Source organism: Aquarana catesbeiana, linkage group LG03, assembly GCF_042186555.1.
Source record: "Aquarana catesbeiana isolate 2022-GZ linkage group LG03, ASM4218655v1, whole genome shotgun sequence".
Lineage (NCBI taxonomy): Eukaryota > Metazoa > Chordata > Amphibia > Anura > Ranidae > Aquarana > Aquarana catesbeiana.
Window position 1 is genome coordinate 551,743,607 of NC_133326.1, and position 21,749 is coordinate 551,765,355.

General features: G+C 43.5%; 1 protein-coding gene across 3 annotated transcripts in view; it reads left to right on the forward strand.

The window, feature by feature from the left end:
* SLC6A13 (solute carrier family 6 member 13) overlaps positions 1 to 21,749 on the forward strand; it is a 70,453-nt gene that overhangs the window by 34,622 nt on the left and 14,082 nt on the right. For 2 of the 3 annotated variants that reach the window (XM_073621648.1, XM_073621649.1), the window contains exons 3-7: positions 10,848 to 10,982; positions 13,994 to 14,134; positions 15,063 to 15,144; positions 17,265 to 17,397; positions 18,959 to 19,093. In XM_073621648.1, the coding sequence (XP_073477749.1) occupies positions 10,848 to 10,982; positions 13,994 to 14,134; positions 15,063 to 15,144; positions 17,265 to 17,397; positions 18,959 to 19,093 (626 nt within the window). The remainder of the gene's footprint in view (positions 1 to 10,847; positions 10,983 to 13,993; positions 14,135 to 15,062; positions 15,145 to 17,264; positions 17,398 to 18,958; positions 19,094 to 21,749) is intronic. The other variant, XM_073621650.1, reaches the window with a different exon arrangement.

Here is a 21,749-nt window from a genome sequence, read left to right on the forward strand (position 1 = left end):
CTACGGATGCATAGGGGTTGGTTTACTAAAGGCAAATAAACTGTGCACTTTTCGAAGTGCGGTTGCTCCAGAGCTTAGTAAATGAAGTAAAGCTTCACTTTGCAAAGAATACCCAATCACATGCAAGGAAAATAAAAAAACAGCATTTTTGCTTGCACATGATTGGATGATGGTAGTCAGTAAAGTTTTCTTTACTATGTTCTGGAGCAACTGCTCTTACAGAGAGCAACTGCACTTTGCAAAGTGCACAGCCTAGTTGCATTTAGTAAATCAACCCCATAGAGCTTTACAAGGTTTTTTGTGAAGCACATGATTAGAAGCAGAGACTCTAATTGGCTTCAAAAAGGTTGGGCTCGGAGTGCAGAGTACTCAAAAATGGAACGCCAGCCGCCACTGCTGACAACCAACATTTACTTAGACAATAAATACTTTGGTAAGGAGTATGTAACATACAGCACAGCATGCAGAGTGCACTTCTTAGGATTCTGTAGCATAGGGGTTTATTTACTAAAGGCAAATCCACTTTGAACCACAAATGCACTGCAAGTGCACTTGGAAATGCAATCGCTGTAGATCCGAGGGGAACATGTAAGGAAAATAAAAAACAGAATTTTTGCTTGTACATGATTGGATGATAAAATCAGCAAAGCTTCCCCTCATTTCAGATCTTCCCCTCAGATCTACAGTGACTGCACTTTCAAGTGCACTTGCAGTGCACTTGTAGTGCAGAGTGGATTTGCCTTTAGTAAATCAACCCCATAGTGTTTACATTGCTGATGAGTGACTGGGTACTTCCAAGAATATGGAGAGAAGAGAAAAAGAGAAAACAAAGACAGAGGCCACGGGAGAAATCCTTAGGTCGCATGCACATAGGACGTTTAAAAACGGCAGCACTGCTATCAGTAAAAAGCAGCACTAAAAACACGCTTTTAGCCGCGATTTTTGAATGGCGTTAAGCCGCGTTTTTCCACTTTTTTGAGCATTAGTGTTTTTAAGCATTTATTACAGTAAAAAAAAGCTTGTTACGGCGTTATGCTGCGTTTTTTGGCGTTTTGGGTTTTGCACAGCCAAACAGCCTCTGCTCTTTGGCACACATTCGTCTTTTTTTTTTTTTACTGCACCTAAACGCTTATGCCTCCAAACTTGTCTGAAATTTTATGTGTGCATGGACACATAGGCTAACATGGAGGAGAGTTTAGAGGCACTAAAAAAAAAAAAAAACACCGGACGCCCCTAAAAGCAGCTGCAAAAACGTCCTGTGTGCATGAGCCGTTATTATATAGTAGTTTACAAATAGTTCAATGCAATGTATGAATCAAGGATAAAATATAACATGTAATCACATCTGTGAGCATCCTTATGGGGGATAAATGAACCTGGGGTGAATTGCCGGTGTTCTGACAAAATGTCGAACATGGCAGAATGAGCAACCCGCGTCACTTTTGTTTTCTTTAAACCATCGTGAATTGCAGATTTTGACTAATTGCTTTTTATTTTCACAAATTCCTTTTCAGACACAACAGCAGCAACCGAATAGAGTCCGGTGCACGATATTATGAGCGGAGATTGTTACTCCACTACATAACTAACCAAAAAAAATGTCCGCTTCTGAGGCGGCAAAAACTTTGTCCTCGTTAGCCGCTGTGCTGTGAAAACAGCAAAATCTTCCTGCATTGGACTGTATTCCGTAACCAGTGTTGTGTCCAAACACCGATTCGTCCAAATCAGCAATTACTGATGGTTTAAAGAAAGCGAAAGTGACGTGCTTCGATTTTTTCTACCGAGTTGCCTATTTTGTCAGGACACCGGTGAGTGGAAGGGGAAGTCAGCTGGAGAAAAAATACCTCACATCATTGGTCATTGCGAGGAAAAATGCCAGGCGTTATTGGTCTGTGGATTCTCCAGAGACATACAGTACATTGTGACACTGATTCGGTGTCCGGTGTTCAATCCATTATCCAAGCCTTACTCAGTCCAAGAAAGACAGATCCATTCTGGATGGAGTTCCCCCAGCTTTGCTTGTTTTGCAAACTTGGCAAGTAATTGTATTGCAACGTGAGTGCAGAGCAGGGGTAGGTAACCCCGGGCACTGGTTCCGCAAGCGACACGCGAAGCCTCTTTTGCCGGCCCTCGATTCCCTCCCCATCAGCAGAGCAGCGCAGGGAAGTGTCAGTGAGACACTAATGCATTCCAATTTCAGAATTCCCCAGGCCACACCTGCACTGAGGGGGAGGCTCTGTGCCCCCACACATTGTAAAAGATGGGAAACATTGTTTGGTTCTCTAACTTTGATGTAGCTGCGATCGTCGGCTTTTGTGATGGGGAAGAGATTGGGTGCAGTTCTGCTAGAAGGGGGCGGTCCCTGTTTCCAGGAGGAGGAGGACTGTCATTGGCCACTGCTAAAGCCAATCACAGTCCTGCTAGCCCCGCCCACAATCTGGAGGAAGATGACTCGCTTGGTTGCCACTACCAATCTCAGAAAGAAGGGATTTCACTGTCATTAAGAAAACTACAATCAGGTGACAGTTTGTGAAATTACTGTTGAGCTTCTGGGAACTTTGCTGAAATTATTCCTTAACCTTTGCGTCACTTACTACTGAACCCCTGTACTCTGTGTCCCTTTAAGCCACAGCCAGTATTCAGCGCAATGAAAATCACATCCATCTTTTGCTGCAGCGAAGAGCGCCGCACTTTTTCTCAGCTGCGGGGCCTAACTTATGATCCTATACATAGGCCCACTGCTTACAGAAAATGCCCCTGACCTGAGTTCATCATTACGCATCCATTCCAGATGCTTATATGTGACGTCCCATACATCACATACATCCCATACATCACATACATTACATACATCACATACATCACATACATTACATACATTACATACATCACATACATCACATACATTACATACATTACATACATCACATACAAGCATGTGGGCTGGATGTGAGAGGGGTGGATCAGCAGGAAGAGTGTGCCAGGACAGGTAGATGTGTCTCATCTCTGCTTCCTTTCATCACTCTGCATATCACTCATATCATAGATGAGAAGAGGGTACAGTAGTGGGGAAACGGAACAGGAGGGGTTTCAGAGGTGGAACAGAAGAAGATATGCAGGAAGTACAGTGGTGGAAGAGATGAGAAGGGGGTTCAGCAGGGGGACAGAAGAGAGGGGGGTATAGTGATGGGGCAGATGAGAAGGGGGTTCAGTGGTGGGACAGAAAAGCAGTGGGGTAGAGCAGTGGGGCAGATGTGAAAGGAGGTGTATTGGTGGGACAGATAAGCAGGGGGAACAGAAGTGGGGCAGAAGAGCAGGGGGACAGAGGTGAGACAGATGTGCAGGAGGTACATTGTTGGGGCAGATGAGAAAGCGGGTTACAGTGGTGGGGCAGATGGGTTCAGTGTTATGACAGATAGGACAGATGAGATGGTGATTGAGTAGTGAGACAGAAGAGCAAGGGGATACGGTGGTGGAGCAGATGTGCAGGGAGGTACAGTGGTGGGGCAGATGAGAAAAGGGGAACACTAATGGGGCAGATGAGCAGCGGGGTTACAATAGTGGGACAGAAGAGCAAGAGGATACAGTGGTGGGGCAGATTAGCAGGAGGTACAGTAGTGGGAGGGATGAGAAGGGGGTTCAGTGGTGGGACAGATAAGCAGGGGATCACAGTAGTGGAACAGATGAGCAGGGGGGATTCAGTGTTGGGACAGATGAGAAGAGGGTTCAGCGGTGGGACAGATGTGAAAGGAGGTGCATTGGTGGAACACATGAGCAGGGGGTTACAGTAGTGGGGCAGAAGAGCAGGGGGGACAGAGGTGGGACAGATATGCAGGAGGTACAGTGGGGGGGAAGATGAGCAGATAAGTTTAGTGTTAGGACAGGTGAGAAGGTGGTTCAGCGGTGAGACAGAAGAGAATGGGGGTATTGCGGTGGAGCAGATGTGCAGGGAGGTACAGTTATGGGGCAGATGAGAAAGGGGGAACATTGGTGGGGCAGATGAACAGGGGGTTACAGGGGTGGGACAGAAGAGCAGGGTGGTACAGTGGTGGGGCAGATGAGCAGGGGGTACAGAGGTGGGGCAGATGTACAGGGGGTTACAGTGGTGAGGCAGATATGCAGGTTGTTACAGTGGTGGGGCAGATGAGTAAGGGGGTACATTGGTAGGGCAGATGAGAAGGGGGTTACAGTGGTGGGGCAGATGTGCACGGGGTTACAGTGGTGGGGCAGATGAGCAGGGGGTTACAGTCAGGGCCGGACTGGGAATAAAAACCAGCCCTGGAAATAATTTTATACCAGCCCCATAGCATTTTTATACCAGCCCAACCGCATAACGTCGTTATTTTCTTGTTCACAAAAGGGAAAACCGTGCATTTTAAAGCACATTTGAAGAGTGTATTATATATAGATAAGAGAGACATGGAATTTACAAACAGCAGCAATTTTTTTCTGGCAAAAATCATGGCATTTACTGGCACATTTTTTATTGACACTGCAAAAAAAGGTGCCGTAAATGTCACTTTTCAGTGCAAATATCAATATTTAAGCTATAAACTGCTATTAGCAATGTGTTAAGTTAAACAAAAGTCAAAAACCATATTTCTCCATTTACATGAAAGTCAGATTAATATAACCCAACACAGAGTTCCCCAATATATGAGGAGGATTCCCCTTTACAGTGCAAGGGAACTCTGACATAAAGGGGAACATTGCAGATCATGATCTAAGCAGGAACTCTGATATAAAAGGGGGGCACTGGTGACCAGAGACCCCACTTATATCAGAGTCCACTGCATTCCCCTTTACATCAGAGTTCTCCCTTGCACTGTAAGGTGGAATCCTGCAGACTATGATGTAAAGGGGAACTCTGGAAATGTGGGGAGGACTCTGGTGACCAGAGACCACCTTCCGCAGAAAGAAAACACTAAAGTAAGGGGGTTTACTGATATAAGGGGTAAACCTTTATATCAGTGCCCCCTTACAATATTGTATTGACCCCCCCCCTAAGGCTGGCCTGGTGGCGCTGTCACTGACCTCCTCTCTGGTGCACCATGCAGGGCTCAGTCAGTCGGCTCCAGCTCGGTGGCTCTGGTTTTAACCCATAGTTTCCTCTCCACAGTCCATACATGTCTGACTTCTCCCATGACCCCCATCCCTGCAGCACTCCCACTCTTGACTCCACTCCAGACTGCAGGAGGTCAGAGGCTGGGGGGGGATGACAGGAGGTCAGAGGCTGTGGAGGGGAGGGGGGCGGACAGGAGGTCAGAGGCTGCAGGGGGGGGACAGAAGGTCAGAGGCTGCAGGGGGATGACAGGAGGTCAGAGGCTGTGGAGGGGAGGGGGGCGGACAGGAGGTCAGAGGCTGCAGGGGGGGGACAGAAGGTCAGAGGCTGCAGGGGGATGACAGGAGGTCAGAGGCTGCGGAGGGGATGACAGGAGGTCAGGGGCTGCGGAGGGGAGGGGACGGACAGGAGGTCAGAGGCTGCAGTGGGGGGACAGGAGGTGAGAGGCTGCGGAGGGGCCGCTCGGCGCCATCGTGTCACTGCGCATGCGCCCGCATTTCCGAGAATTGCCGAGTGTATACGGGCTTTCCCGAGCACGGCTAGCTCGGGAAAGCCCGTACACACTTCCGAGAACAATCCGAGCTCGCATTTCCGAGAACAGCACTGGCGCCTGCGCAGTTGCATGTCAGCCCGGCGGCCCTGCAGCCATATTTCTTTCAGGCGCCGCTGCCCTCACAGCGGCCCCAGGGTCAGCCAGACAGCTGGCCCACCGGGGGATTTCCCGGTATCCCGGTAGGCCAGTCCGGCCCTGGTTACAGTGGTGGGGCAGATGTGCAGAGGGTTACAGTGGTGGGGCAGATGTGCAGAGGGTTACAGTGGTGGGACAGATGTACAGGGGGTTACAGTGGTGGGGCAGATGAGCAGGGGGGCAGTGAAATGAAGTGTAGAGTTGCTGGAATTGGGGCTGATCTGAGGCCTGAGAGTGCAGGATGTTAATTTCTTACCACTACTCAAGTAGTTTACAGCGTTTACTTTATAAAAAATCCTTTTTGTGATTGAGACTGCGAAGTTGACATTTTTTTGTTATAAAATCGGCACGCTCAATTTCTTTGAAAACATTTTTTGGCACACTGTGCTCAAAAGGTTGCCTACCCCTGGCGAAGAGACAAGATGCAGTTCCAGGTCTGAGTCCTTATTTAGGTCACATGAGCAGGAAAACCTTTGTGTTCCAAGAAGCAGAATTAGACTGAGATTGACCTGTTTCCTCCCCCTGTGCTATTGGCTGCGTTATCTTCGGAGGAGGCAGGAGGGAAGGCTTGAGCCAACACAGCAATCACTAGCAACTTACCAGTCTAAAGTCCCAGTACAAGATGTTACATCCACTGTACAAGTGTAATTACTGTGCTTTCTGCTAATGTCACTGAATGAGTGTTGCTGAAGGGGGTTAGAGCACTGACACATAAGACCTCATGCACACTGGATTTTTAGCTGCAGCTGGAAGCAGTGTTGCAAACCTACCAGATTGAAATTTACTGACACGACTCCCAAATTTTACTGGCACAGCCAAGTTTCTAACTTGCATTTCCAAAAGTTACAAAAGTACAGTTTTAAGTGCAAATTTCAGTCTTTCATATTTCTTATATTATTTTCGATATAGTAAGTAGCTAAGGGACAGAACTCAGGAGGGCAAAAAATTTGAATGGGCGGCACACACACATGACATTGACTCTCACAGTGACACTGACAGCAGTGTGCAGCAGCACAGATCACTGACATGACACTTCACTGACACAATATGTCCCTTCCTGAGTCACAGTGACAGTCTCCCTCCACACCAGATGGTGGTCCCTTCAGTCCAAACAGCACTGACAGTCTCGCTCCCAGCTTGTCTTGCTTCTGCAGACCCACATATGAGGCTCCAGCCGTTCCACTCGGCTCCCTTTCACCATGATATCACGTGACACGCTCAGGCAGCACCTCCGCCAGACCCATCGGAGCCTCCCAGACACACTGCAGCAGGCACTCAGATGGTCTCGGCCGGCTCCAAACTGGAACTGGGCATGTGCAGGTACAAGCCGAGTCTCACTGCCATCGTTTTTTACTGGGATCCTTTTCCTGTCACTGGCATTTAGTGGCAAAAGAAAAGTGCAGTTTTTTTACTGCCTGCCAGTAAAAAAACTGATAGTTGGCAACACTGGCTGGAAGGCACAGGTGCACTATACAGTTCTGCTGCCGGCAGCCTGTCAAACTTTACGAGAGTCTGATTGTTGTGTTGAGTTGTTGTGGCTGGATGAGACGGTGAACTCCGTGGTACTTCCATTTAGGGCAGTGTGCATCCCGGGACGAATGCTATAAGCCACTGAGACCACTCATCACTCCCATCATCTTTTCCTAGCTATTAAACCCATGCACCAAAATCATGCATTTGGGGCACATTCTTAAAGTAGATGAAAACCCTAACTGAATGGCATTTAGTTTTCTAAAGCGTGTGTATCTTAAACAATTACCAAATTCTGTTTTCACCATTTCTCATCTTTTGTTGCATCTCAGTGTTGCTAATTTCCTGCAGGCTCACTTTTCCTTTCTACATACACTCCAGCAACGTCTGCATGGCATTTCTCAGGATGGGTTTCCTGATGGTGACAACAGTGGATAATGCCTGTGAAATATGTCTCAGCAGGGACACTTAAAGCGGAGTTCCACCCGAAAGTGGAACTTCCGCTTTAAAGTCTCCTGACCCCCTGACATGCAACATTTGGCATGTCATTTATTTTGGGGGGAGGAGCGGGTACCTAGTTTTGACAGGTACCCAGCCCCCACTTCCGCTCATGGCACCACGGGGCAGAGCGGAAGTTTCCCCCCCCTCCCTCCCTGCAATCTTCTGGGACACGTCACAATTCCAAGAAGATTGCCCGGCCATTCAGAACACGCAGCGCGACTCGTGCATTGAAGCGACTCGTGCTTGAAGCTGCAAGCTGTCACAGCTGGGTGCCCACACTTGCAATGCCGGCGCTGTGGAGAGGAGAGAAGCGAGGCTTCGGGTGGCCTTATCGCTGGACCGTGGTACAGATGAGTGTGTGTTTATTAAAAGTCAGCAGCTACACTTGTAGCTGCTGACTTTTAATAAGCACAGAAATGGGTGCAACTCCGCTTTAAAGTCTCCACCAGAGATGCATGTGTCAGGATAACAACACGGGAGCATTATTAGGAAATAGGTGTCACCCTATTTCAGAAATTGTCTCAACAAGGAACTTTTATGAGCTGAATCACAAGGTATTATTTAGAATAAAAGCCCTACTACGGGATAATCTTCTCCCCCTGTCCATCCCTCCCTCCCACCCCCCTCCATCTGATCGATGGATTTAAAAAAAAAAAAAAAATCTCTATGTAAATGCTCTTTCTTACTTACACTAAAGTGGAACTGAAGGCAAAAAAATAAAAATTGCGAACAGGCTGACTATTTATTTTAGAAGAGACATGCAGTGACTCTGGATCTGTGGTCCACCCACCTAGAACCAGCAGCAGAGAGGGACCAGGAAGGGGGACTTAGATGAGTATATCTAGCTTCACAAGGGAAGAAGAAAAGAAATTTTAAAAAAATCCACATAAGCATGGATCAGAGTGGGTGGGAGGGAGGGAGGAATCGTCAAAACTTGGTTTTATCCTAGAGTGGAGCTTAAAGCGGAGTTCCACTCAAAAATGGAACTTCAGCTTTAAGTGATGGTGACCCCCTGACATGCCACATTTGGCATGTAATTTTTTTCGGGGGGGGGGGGAGTTTTTAAGAGCACCAAGCTCCCACTTCCTCCTCTGGCTCCGTGGCACCGGAAGGAAGTTCACCCCTCCCCCCTCCCTGCCTGCGCTCTTCTGGGACACGTCACAGGTCCCAGAAGATTGCGCAGCCATTCACAGTGCGCAGCACGCGCCCGGCTGTGGAAAGGAGGGGGAGAGGATCAGGGCTTTGTGCGCCCGCATCGCTGGACCGTGGGACAGGTGACATCTGATTATTAAAAGTCAGCAGCTACACTTTTTGTAGCTGCTGATTTTAAATGGGTGGAACTCCTCTTTAACAAGACTGAAAACATCTTTTAAAATGAATTTATAATGTTATCTTACAAAATTCTATGATTTGCCTCCTCTGCTCACTGCCAATCCTTTATTTCTTTTGCACATATGCAGAAAAAAATTAAACTTATTTCTACAGAGAGGTTGTATTTTGCTAGGACACATGATATGTGGTTCCACAGGAATAATATGGATATTTCTGTGCAAAAGAACAACAGAACAGCCCAACAGTCTACAGGGACTGCTGTGCAGCTCCAACTGCATGGACATGGCAGTAATGTGGACAGGTTGGGGTGATATTAAAGGATAACTTTACAAAAGTACAGTTCTCCTATAAGGTGTAACTAAAGTTTTTTAGTCAGACCTTTACTCTATCCAAAATGAAGGAAAAGTTTTGCCTTTAGTTCTACTTTAAGTTGTTTTTTACATGGTTTGGTGGCTAGCACAGTACAAATTTCTGCCTTCTTTATAAACAGGACAACCTGTATGAGGGTTTAATCATTTCTGGTTGCGGTTAAACTCTTTGTTTTCACACCCAGTTAATAAGCCAGTCAGTTGAGGCTTCGTGGCCTGATGTAGTGTGATCTGCACATGTAACGTTTTTCATTAATCAGATGTTCTTTTTTCCTTAAGTCAGTTTTATTTAGTCACATATACATCTGTGTAGTGTCAGGACATGACCCCATCATTCAGGATTCCTAGGTACACCATAAGGAATTTGTCTGCTCAGACATGGTCCAAACTTTCAAAAGACTGAACAAAAAATTAGATGCTGAACGTTCATAAATGAGCAAACAATGGTATCTTATCATTTGACTCATACAATTTTAGGACAATTGGTGGTTGTTTTTGATTTTTATCTATTAAGTTTTACATTTCCTGTACTTTACATAGCCATTGATAAAGATATTTTTCAGAAGATATCCGAAGAGAAGGGTTTTCCAACAAACTGGAAATTATATTGACTCACCTTCTACTATTTTTATTATCTGTCAGTGATCACTTTGGTACCCAAAATGTTGCGATCCCTGACTAGTTTGTGGAATTGTTGAATCTTCTACAAAATGACATGTATTTGGCAAGTTTTACCAGCTGACCAATTGATCGTCTCATTTTCAGCTTTTCTTCATTTTTCAATTTTTTTTTGTATTGTTATTGTCAGCTTTTAGTTATTTGCAATTTACATGTTGATCTCATTTACCTTACGTGCCCCTTCACACTATTGTATTGTCTCACTGTTAGTTTTCTGCATTGAGGCCGTACATTATTTTTGACTGGGCTGACATTGCACTGTAACACACCAAAAACCATACATTTACACAATTTTTTTAACACGTATTGCAACTCCCACCATGTTTGCTGTGGTGCTTTGGATAAAACTGATAAATGTGTTGGAATGCCATTCAAATTGAGTCTGTGTGTATAATGAGCAAATATGTCTGCTCTTGTGTACATATATGATGAAAAGTTATACAAAAACAAAATTTTTAAAGCAGAAAAATCATGATAATACTAAAAAATACCTAGTAATTTTTCTTTATTATTTTTTGAGAAATAATTAGAAAGAAAAAAGTTTTTTTTTGCAATTTAAATACCAAATCCAGGCAATACTGTTTTTATTATCATCTGTCTCCTTTTTGGTCCCACAGAGAGGGATCAAAACCTGACATTAAAATTTCTGTACGCAGCTGCAAAAAAAATAGTTTTGACTGGTTTTGAGCTTTATAAATCAACCAGTTATGGAATCTTTACTTCAGTGAATTTTTTCACTGTATTGTAGGAGCCTTCTTCATCCCTTACCTGATCTTCCTCTTCACCTGCGGGATTCCGGTCTTCTTTCTGGAGACAGCTCTGGGCCAGTACACCAGCCAGGGTGGCGTCACCGCCTGGAGGAAAATCTGCCCCATCTTTGAAGGTCAGTTTATATAATATAAAATGTCACCAGTTTCTTGTATAACCGTCTCAGTTCTTTATTTTACCCTAGCCTAGACGAAAGATTGTTCAAAATAACCAATGAATCATGAGCATGTAAAATCACTATCGTTCCCCCCAAAATAAGGACAGAGACAGGGTTTTGTTCTGAGACAGTCGCTCTGGGGATTAGGGATGAACTGAATAAAGATTTTGCAGTCAAATTACCAATTTCACCTTTGCCAGAATTTTGACAAAATTAGCCGATAATTTTAACATGTGAACTGTTTTGGTGAAATTTAATTAGTAAACATGAAAAAAATTAAATAAAATGGTCCCCTGCAGGTTAATGGCATAATCTGTCAGTATGCACCGCGTAGTACCACATTATGGCATACTTACCTTAAAAATGGAGCACTCGAGCTGCGCACTGTCACCACTCCCACTGCTTCCATCTTCACCTGGTCTTCTTTCTGGGATCATACTTTCTGGCCATTTGGATGGCCAGGCCGCAATAATGTCATTCCCGCACTTGCGCACAGGAGTCACTACAGCGGCACGACCCTCTCTGCATTCACAGCACACTCAAGGTTGCTTGCATGCAAAGCGTACTACACATGCATCAATGACATCTTTGGCTGCAGATGATGTCACTATCTACTAAACAGTGAAAGTTCAAGCTGTTTCAAAGGCACCTATGGGTAAGTCTTTTTATAGCCCTACATCTAGGAAAAAGTCAAACTTTTGATTTTAATGCCACTTTATTTAAAAAAAAAAAAAAAAAAAAAAAAGGACATTGTTTGGTTTCCTACCAAAGTCATTGGGTCATTGTGTCATGCATGACCGTGTTTATCAACATGAATTGAAGTTAACATTACCTTTCTCTGATGCTGACAGCTGAATGTAAATCGAAGAATTGCCAGCAATACAATTTGAGAAAAAAACAGTGTGTGAGTCCCCCCCAAGTCCATACCAGACCCTTAGGTCTGGTATGAATTTTGAGGAGAACTGCATGGCAAAATTTAAAAAAAGAAAAAAAGAAAAAGGCATACCAGACCCTTAGCCGAACATGCAGGACAGGAAAGGGGGGGGGGGTGTGTGCTAGCGAGCACCCCCCTCCTGAACCATACAAGGCCATGAGCCCTCAACATGGTGGGGGGTACTTTGGGGTAGGAGGGGCTCCTGCCCCAAAGCACCTTGTCTATATGCTGATGGGGACAAAGGCCTCTACCCCACAACCCTGGACGGTGGGGGTCTGCGGGCTGGGGGCTTATAGGAATCTGGAAGATCCCAGCCCTTTCCTATGCGATTGAGTAGGGGTACATTGTACCCCAACTTATTCACCAAAAAGACAGTTTTTGACAAGTCCTTTATTAAAAGAAACAAAAACAATGTTTCCCGACCCCCAAAAAAATAGCGCCTTCACTGGGTGACCCTGCTCCTTGGTTATTTAAAAACTGTCAGACTGACGCTGAATCTACAACGGGGAACATTGTTTTTGTATTTTTAATAAAGGAATTGTCAAAAACTGTCTCTGTGTTTTTATTTATTTTTTACTTTTTTGGTGACTGAGTAGGTACCCATTCACATGGGGGGGCAGAATCTGGGCCCCCCCTTGTTAAAGGTAGCCAAGAGATTCCAATAAGCCCCTCACCCGCAGACCCCCACAACCACCAGCCAGGGTTGTGGGGAAGAGGCCACGCTACATGCTCAGATAAGGGTCTGGTATGGATTTTGGGAGGACCCCATGCCATTTTTTGTTACATTTTGGTGTGGAGGTTCCTCTTAAAATCCATACCAGATTCAAAGGGCTTGGTGTGGATTGGGGGGCCATGCTGTTTTCTTTTCTTGAATCGTGTTCAAAACTGATGACATGTATGATTCAGAAGCGTTCCCATAGAAGGCAATAAGCCTGGAACATCCATCTGAACCGCACCACAGTGCTCAGAAAATGCACTGCACTATTTTTAAATTTGCACTGCCACTGCACCACAGATATGTCAAGCAGTTCCTTGGAAAGCTGGTTTGGTTTACATATCATGCGAATCAGATGCAGTTCAAAACGCATCCAATTCACATATATGTGAAGCGACCCTAAACAAAATCTAAGGTCATGATATACTTTCATTTTATAACATCACTATTGTAATAACAATTCAAACAATAGTTATATCTGACAATCCAATATAAGCTTACTTAAAAAAAATCTAATTTCATATTATGATTGCTGCCTGTCTGCTAGCCATCGCTTTTGCATCCCTCCCAACCGTCCCGGATCTTGCGGGACTGTACCGGAACCAGAGCAGAGTCCCGGTGTCCCGCAGATCTGAGCAGTGTCCCACCAGGAGAACTCTGCAGCTGTCATCTCTAGACTCTCTCTCTATCTCTCAGCAGCAGTACACCAGTGCCCAAAAGCATAGAGTCATCTAAAAAGCATTATTTCCAATGAAGGCTGTTTACATATACATTATGCGGTGCAAATTTTAATCGATTCAAAAAAGGGCTCCAGTGCGAGTTTAGTGCGGTGTGAATTTCAGCTTCATAGACTTCTCTGGGACCAGATTAAAATTGCAGTCCAGTGTTTGCACTGCAAATTTTTTTATAATTTTTGTCCAGTTTTTATAGAAAATAAAATCGCAGATGTGACCTCTCCCCTCACAAATTTGCACAAAATTTTCACAGCACATGAGTGCGAACCAGGGCTCAGGGTCAACATCTCAGTCCTGTAGATCCTGGTGCCTATGCAGTTCTTGGCTATGTTCACAAACGTCTGACACAGATCCCTACTGCAGCCTCTCACCTTGTGGCTTGCTACAAAGGTACAATGTTGCAGTCTGATTACTAGTAGAGAAGAGACTGAGGAATCTTTCTCCTGCCTGCAACAGGCTTGATAACGTTCGGACAAGTTTGAAACCAGCATGATCACTAATGTCAGAGCTGTTTCTAGGCAAAATCAGGTGGTACAAACTAGAGAAATTGTAGACCTCATAACATGCACTATGTCTTTTTGTTCAGGAATTGGCTATTCATCCCAAGTCATTGTCATCCTGCTGAACTTTTATTACATTGTTGTCCTGGCTTGGGCCTTCTTTTATCTCTTCAACTCCTTCACGTCTGATCTGCCCTGGGCGTCCTGCAACCACACCTGGAACACAGGTAAAATGTATAAGAGCATTTACAGTGGATTTCAAAGGGTGGTTCCACCCCGAATTGATACTACAGGTGTCTGCTAATGTCAAGGATTTCATTGGTGAAAGCTCTTGCCACTGAATTTCCACCTGCTGTGCCCATTATGTACCCACTATCACTGCACTGGGGTCTTGGGTCTGCACACCTGTTGTGCCCATTATCAGGGGTTCCCTCTATTCCTGAGCTTAGTTCCCGCTGCTTCAAAACTGTGATACCCATTATGAGTAGTTCCCACTATTCTTACATTGAGTTCCCCTGCCTACACGCTTGCTGTTCCATTATGAGAGGCTCCCACCATCCCTGCTTTGAGTTCCTGGGGCCTACACACCTGTTGTCCCATTATGAGAGGCTCCCACCATCCCTGCTTTGAGTTCCTGGGGCCTACACACCTGTTGTCCTATTATGAGGGGTTTCCCCCATCCCTGCTCTGAGTTCCTGGGCCTACACACCTGTTGTCCCATTATGAGAGGCTCCCACCATCCCTGCTTTGAGTTCCTGGGGCCTACACACCTGTTGTCCTATTATGAGGGGTTTCCACCATCCCTGCTCTGAGTTCCTAGGCCTACACACCTGTTGTCCCTATAATGAGGGGTTCCCACCATCCCTGCTGGATTTTTAATTTATATTATATTTGCAACAGTAGCAGGCCCAATTAGACAGACATGCACATGTGGACAGTAACCGTTAGAAATTATGAATGGGAAATCTCAACACTGGAATTCCCAGAAGAAATATGAAACCAGTGACAGATAATTCTATACTAATCATACCCACAATTCCGCAAATATATGTCCTTGGTGACTAAAATATTCAGCAAATATTGCTGAATTTAAATGTGTTTTGCCTTTTTTGTCATGTTTTTATCCATTTTTTCATGTGTTTCCTGTTTTCCTAGAACAATGCCTGGATTCTTACAAAAGTAATGGCACACAGAGCATGGCAGTGAACGGCACATCAAGCGTCATCGAATTCTGGGAGTAAGTGCACGGCTGCTATTTACCAATATCATTTACCAAAACGAGTTATCTTGCTTTATCCATTATGTTCACAGCTAAAAAAATACCATTTAAATCTTTGTTTTTCCTATTATTAAGGTACTGCTCTCTCTCGCATATTGCACACACAACTTAATGATTGCTCTATTCAGAAAGGGCATGTAAAGTTTCCAAACAGAGCCTGCAATACATCCAGAGATTCGGGCAGCTGAAGTTATATGCAGATCCCCACTTTTCCTGTGAACCTTTTGCTCAGCCCCTCCCAACTCTGATTTTCTCTGTTGTCCTTTAAAGTGACAGGCAGCCAATGGCCATGGCCAACAGCAGGGCTCAGATTTGCAAGATTTGCTTATAGATTTGCTTATAACTTAATTTCTCTATATTTATACATCTAGAATAGAATTATTATGCAGTTTTCACTAAAGTTCACCTTTTTATGCATTCATGTGCATAATGTGTTTGGTTTGAATTGACAATTCACAGGTTTACTTTAATGCTGAATTGAAGGGCTTGAAATGTAACCCTGTTGAAATCTTTTCTTAGTTTTAGATGTATAGTTTTTTGGTTTTGGGTAGAATAGTAATTGAGTCTATTGTCATTAAAGTGGGGTACATACTATAAGAAAATCGGGCGAACGATCGTCCGATTTTCTTTGTTGTTTCACAGCAAATCGGAACCGATGAACGACAATTTGTATGAAAATTCTCGTACAACAAAGGCCTTTTTTTTGTTGTTTATTGTTTCTGACCATGCGCAGTCTTTCTTTTCTGATTTTTCTTGTACAAAAATCGGATGATTTTTGTAAACTAATCATTAAACTAAAATCATTCGTTCTGTTCCCATACAAGAAAAATGTTAGAGTTTGTCCCTTTGGGAATTTTCTGCCAAAAGTTGTGTACACACTATACGAAAATCGGACGAAAATTCTTTGGACGAAAATGTTTGCCCGATTGTTTTATAGTGTGTATGAGTCTTAACACAGAAAATGAAGAGAAATCTAAAGTTTAATAGTTGTCATCAGAACAAGAGGTGGGGGAAAATCCTCCAGTGGGGACACCGGCGGACAAGGAGATCTCACCTCGTTTTGGGGAGATTTCCTTTAATTTTCTGTTGTGTCTCTGTAACAGGAAGTGAAGGTTCATTTCTACAGCAAGAAACTGTCAGGGTGTTTAAAATATCAAAAGGACAGCGCTGTGCAAAAATACGTCTTTTTCTATTTTTGGTACTCTTAATCCTATACTTGAAAATCAGTACATTATAGTGTGATATACCTAATTATGTTAAAGTGCCATTGTGCAAAACATATTCAAATTAATAATCAATGTAAACAATTCATGCAATAAATTAAATAATTTAAATAAAGGTGAAACAATCCATATAATCCATATAATTCATAAATATTATAAAAAGTCTTAATGAGTAATTTGCAGTGAGAATTTTCTATTCTTTTAAAAATCTTCTGTCTTCCACCACACCACAAGTGAAAAATCTTCCACCAGATGTGCTAAAATAAACTCACCCTACCTACGCGTTTCGTCATCCGATGGCCTTAAGTTTTTAGCCAGTTTCTTATTTTATCCAAAACAAAACAATTGAGGTAGAGATATACTTTAAAGGCCACCTATGGACTAATTCTTCCTCATCAACCGACCCCCAACCCCCTCATCACCACCAACTCCCTCTCCCTTCAGGAGGTGCAGGGTCTTCTCCTGATAGTGGAATCTTCTCCGTTATGCAGAGAGTGGCGCTCATTTTAAGGGGTGGCTTTTCTAGTTTGAATGATGCTAGGAGTCACTCAACCCCAAAGACCGAGGACATCTAGTGGCAAAAGGAAATTAATGTGGGGGAAAGCTCAAGAAAGGGGATGAGCATTGCAGCCTGCTTACTTTCAACACTAGCTGGTACTCTTTGTTTCTGAAAAAGAACTGTTCAGATCTTGCCTTTTGACTTCATTTACTTTATGTTTTTTTTTAGTTATTTATAGAATATAAGGTTTGTGCCTCATATATTTAATTGGTTCCCAGTGAGTTCTTAGGATGAATATTCATTCATGTCTTTAGTTATGACTCTGCTTTCCTTATTGAGCCCTCTTGTATCTACAGGAGGCGTGTATTGGGTATATCAGATGGTATCGAACACATTGGCAGTCTGCGCTGGGAGCTCGCACTGTGTCTCCTCCTCGCCTGGATCATCTGCTACTTCTGTATCTGGAAAGGAGTGAAATCCACTGGAAAGGTGAGTATTGGCCCAGGCTTCACTAATGGCTTTGTTGATTTACTAAACTGCACTATGCAAGTGCAGTTGCTTCAGAGCTTAATAAATGAGGAGACGCTCTTAATTCCATCATCCAATCATACACGAGCAAAAATGCAGTTTGTTTGTTCGTTTTTCTTCCTTGCATATAATTGAGTATTCTTTACAAAGTGAAGCTTTACCTCATTTACTAAGCTTTGGAGCAACTGCACTTGCAAAATGCACAGTCTATTTGCCTTTAGTAAATCAACCCCAAAATCTCTTTCTTCTCTCTGGTGATATCTGGAGTTGCTGCTTAGCTGACTACACTGCTTATCTATCCAGCCACGTCACTGTGATGAACCGTGATCATCAGCAGCTGCATTGGATAACCCAAGGAGCTAGTGAATCTGGAGATTCTGTAGCTCCAATGCTGCAAAACAATCAATTGCTCAGTGACATTGCATGGAATTTCTGGTCACAGACCTTTCATCGACTGCAATTAATTTTTCCCTAACAAAAATTATAAGAAAAATGTGATCCTAAAGCTGCTACAAATTGCTCCTACAAAATGATCAGCGTGATGTGAGTCAAAGTACCAACGGCTAGGAATGGTACTTTGGTAGGATAATTGTCTGTTTTCTGGCTCCAAGTATGCCCTCCTTTAAAAACTGAACTCCAGGAATTTAGCCACTTTGTAAAATCTGCAGGCTTACTATGGTTTAAGTCCAACAAGGTGCCTGTTTGGTTATTTTATCTTTCAAAGACCTTGTCATTCTTACCGTATTATTTTTGGTTGGGGTTCTACTTTAATAGTTTTGGTCAGAATAGGTAGGGAGTACGTTTTTATTGCTGTCTGTGTCCCCACTGGGGAGATTCATGCTTTCTAATTGTTCTGCTGATCATTGTCACTGGGCAGAAAGTGATGGAAAATCCAAAATGTGTTGTTTCAGTTGTCACCAGAATTAGAAGTGGAATCTTCCAAGGGGGACACCTGTTCTGGTTCTCTGAAAAAAGAATTCCTTATACTTCCTTTCTCTTGCTGTTGTGTTTCCAGGATAGGAAGTAAAATAAAATATCTGCAATGGGATGCAAACTGCTAGACATTTAAAAATTACTGGTTTTAGCCATGCCCAACTTAAGACTTAACTCAAAAGAAATGCTAACAGGAAAAGACTCTAATTTAAACCAGGAACACACAATATTTTTCACATTCCTGTCTCTCTGATGTCACCAGATACTAGTTAAGCAATTGGCCGCAATTTGGTAGACATCCATCCTTTCTCTACCAATTGTCTTTTGACTCGCTGACACCATTGGGTCTTGTTGGCGAAATGTCTGAAGCAACTAAGTCTCGTAACCGCAAGCAGATCTGATTGGAAGGCACACTGGAGACTAACAACTGTAGAGGGAAAAGATACAATTAGCTGCTCTGGGACAGTGCCAAATTTTTGTTTATCAAAAGTCATCATCATTTGCCTCTTTAACTTTATTGTCCATCTTGTCTTATAAGGTGCATATCATTTCACACAGTATATGTTCCCTTTTTTACCTGTTTTCCTAGGTTGTCTATTTTACTGCCACCTTCCCTTACTTGATGTTGGTTGTCCTACTTATCCGTGGGGTTTCTCTCCCAGGGGCCCTAGAGGGGATCCAGTTCTACTTGTACCCAGACCTCAGCCGACTTAAGGACCCTCAGGTACCTACAGACTATAGATTCCAACTTTTTTTTTTACATTATTTTCATTTAACCTAAAAAAACAACTATGCATTAACTCATTGTATAACTCACTCCAGTGCTGAAGATAGCCCATTGTTTACACAACTCAATGAGGTGGATTTACTATAACTGATGCACACAGAATTTGGTGCAGCTGTGCATAGTAACCAATCAGCTTCTAACTTCAGCTTGTTCAGTTAAGCTTTGACAATAAAACCTGGAAGCTGATTGGTTACAATGCATAGCTACACCACATTCTGAGTGCACCAGTTTTATTAAATCTGCCCCAAAGAGTCATCACAGCAGTGACTACTCTCTTATCAGATGGCTCAGTAAGAGGCTTAATTTAGACACAGGGACCTGAAAAGCAAGCTAGTCTGTTTAGCTAACCCACTGTGCTCTGGGTACACTTTGTTTTGTAATAAATGTTTGTTTGTAAAACAAAGCTTGGTCAGACATAGGGAAAATAACTGTTTAAAATCACCTAAAATGTAAAAAATTACAACTATAATAAAACTGACAGAAAAATCATTAGGGTTTCTCTTTTCCACCCCCTTACCAATATATACCTGAACTTTTTACAGGTGAAACAAAAGAACAGAGTTGGCTTTGCCTTTCTTCCTTTTTTGTTGTAATTTGGTAACTACAAATCCACAGGCAAACTTTTAACCAGAACCATGTAAGAAAAGATCAGGGCCACATTCCGGGCTTCGGTCACAGGGCAGTAGGTGACCCGCCTGTGCAGAGCCCTGCTGGGCCCCAGAGTCTGATCACAGCACGCAGTCACATAGCGCTGTTCACAGGCGGCTGGGCTTTACAAGGTCTGTACTGAAAAACATCTACCATGCCAGGAGCAGAGGCCCGGGGCAGACTGTGTTTTTCCTTCTGCCAGTTTTTTCAGATGTTTTGCTCTGTGTGACACTCAGCTGTGCTTACTAAGAGAAAAGCTGAATTAGGAACACGAGGAAGCACATTGGCTAACTTTGAAGGAAGCAAATCACATAATTTTCATAAGCCAGATTATGTAATAAAAGGTTATAATAAAAGACAAGTATAGTCAATTAATATTTATCATTTTTCAGATATACTTGTAAAATGATCAACTGAAAGTGAACCTTTTATTGACTTTACAAGTGTACCTGAATACATTACCCACATGTCACAAAATACAACAGCATTATCATTTACCAGAAATCAGTGGCAGCCCGTCCATTAGGGGCGCCATCCCCCTAATTCATGCGTCTGGCCCCTAATCTACATACACATGGAGTTCAATGGGGTTTTTTGAGCCCACCCAGTTGTGTGATAATAGCGAATTAATATTCGCTATTGTCTTCCTGATTCTCCTTCTCATCAGGAAGTGGGTCTTAAGACCCGATTGACCAAAAGGAGAAGCAATCGTATTGACCGCCAAGGACAAAATCCGCAGTGAAGCCAGAGACACAGGGTGAAGCCGCCGAGTAGGAAGCCGCCGCTGAGGAGGAGGAGACACAGGAAGGAGCCGAAGCTGCTAGTTGGGGACGAGCGAGCAACCAAGGGGGTGCGTTGTGGCGACGGGTGTCATGTTTGCTGCCCCCCCCCCCAAAAAAAATACAGCACCAGCCGCCACTGTCAGAAATGCTCCACCGATTATTAATATAAAGCCGTGTTTGAGCTCCAGGCAGCAAATTTGCCTAGGATAGAATGATGTCTTCAGTCTACTGCAGGCCGGAGGAAGCTTTTTTTCCAGTCCTCCCCCACTTGGCGATCAGAAGGCAACATTGTAACATTGTAGCAAGTCAAAAGGTGGAGAGGCTGCACCAGGGGCTGATCTGTGTCAGAAATTTGTGAACACAGCCAAGAACTGCAGAGGCACCAGGATTTACATGATTGTGTCATCTCTGAGCTGGAATCTCAGTCCAGGAAGCAGATGGTGACCCTGATGATGGCTGAACAAAGATGGTGCATTCCTTCTGGAGAGAAAAGCACATGAAGGCATTGTCAGGTGGAGTACTGTGATCTCTGTGAGAGGTAATAAACACCTGGAAATGTTACAATGATGTACTTAGCATGCATGTAAAAATAAATCTGATGCTAGGCCTACTTTAGCAGAAACAATCTGTCCTATGCATGGCATTAACTTCATTTTAAATTATACATTTTCTGTCATGCAAGCACATAGCAATATTTTCTCATTTCATTTACATTCACTGCTTCCTACTAAAGCTGGTTATATATACATGGATGGAAAATTGGTTGAAAAAGTGTTCGGCGACTGTTAGTGGGTGCATTTCGATTCTCGAATTGAAGCTTTTTATGCTAAAAGAAAGATCCATCATGTTGGAATTTTGCTGTGTAATCGAACGACTTTCTAAAAGATTAGTAGGGAAATCGATCGTAAATAGTTTGAAAAAACGTACAGCGCATGTGCATTGATCATTGATCGACAAAAAATGTACCATTGATGGTGCTAACGATCGATAATACGTGGAAAACAATTAGATACAATGATGTCGTTAACACACATTCATTTGACAGATCTTTATCAAAAACGAAAGTTATTTCAAATGATTTTCTATCCATGTATGGCCAGCCTTAGTTGTGCTGCACAGTCTACCAGAGGAAGACGGTCTGATTGAGAGCAATACATTATTGC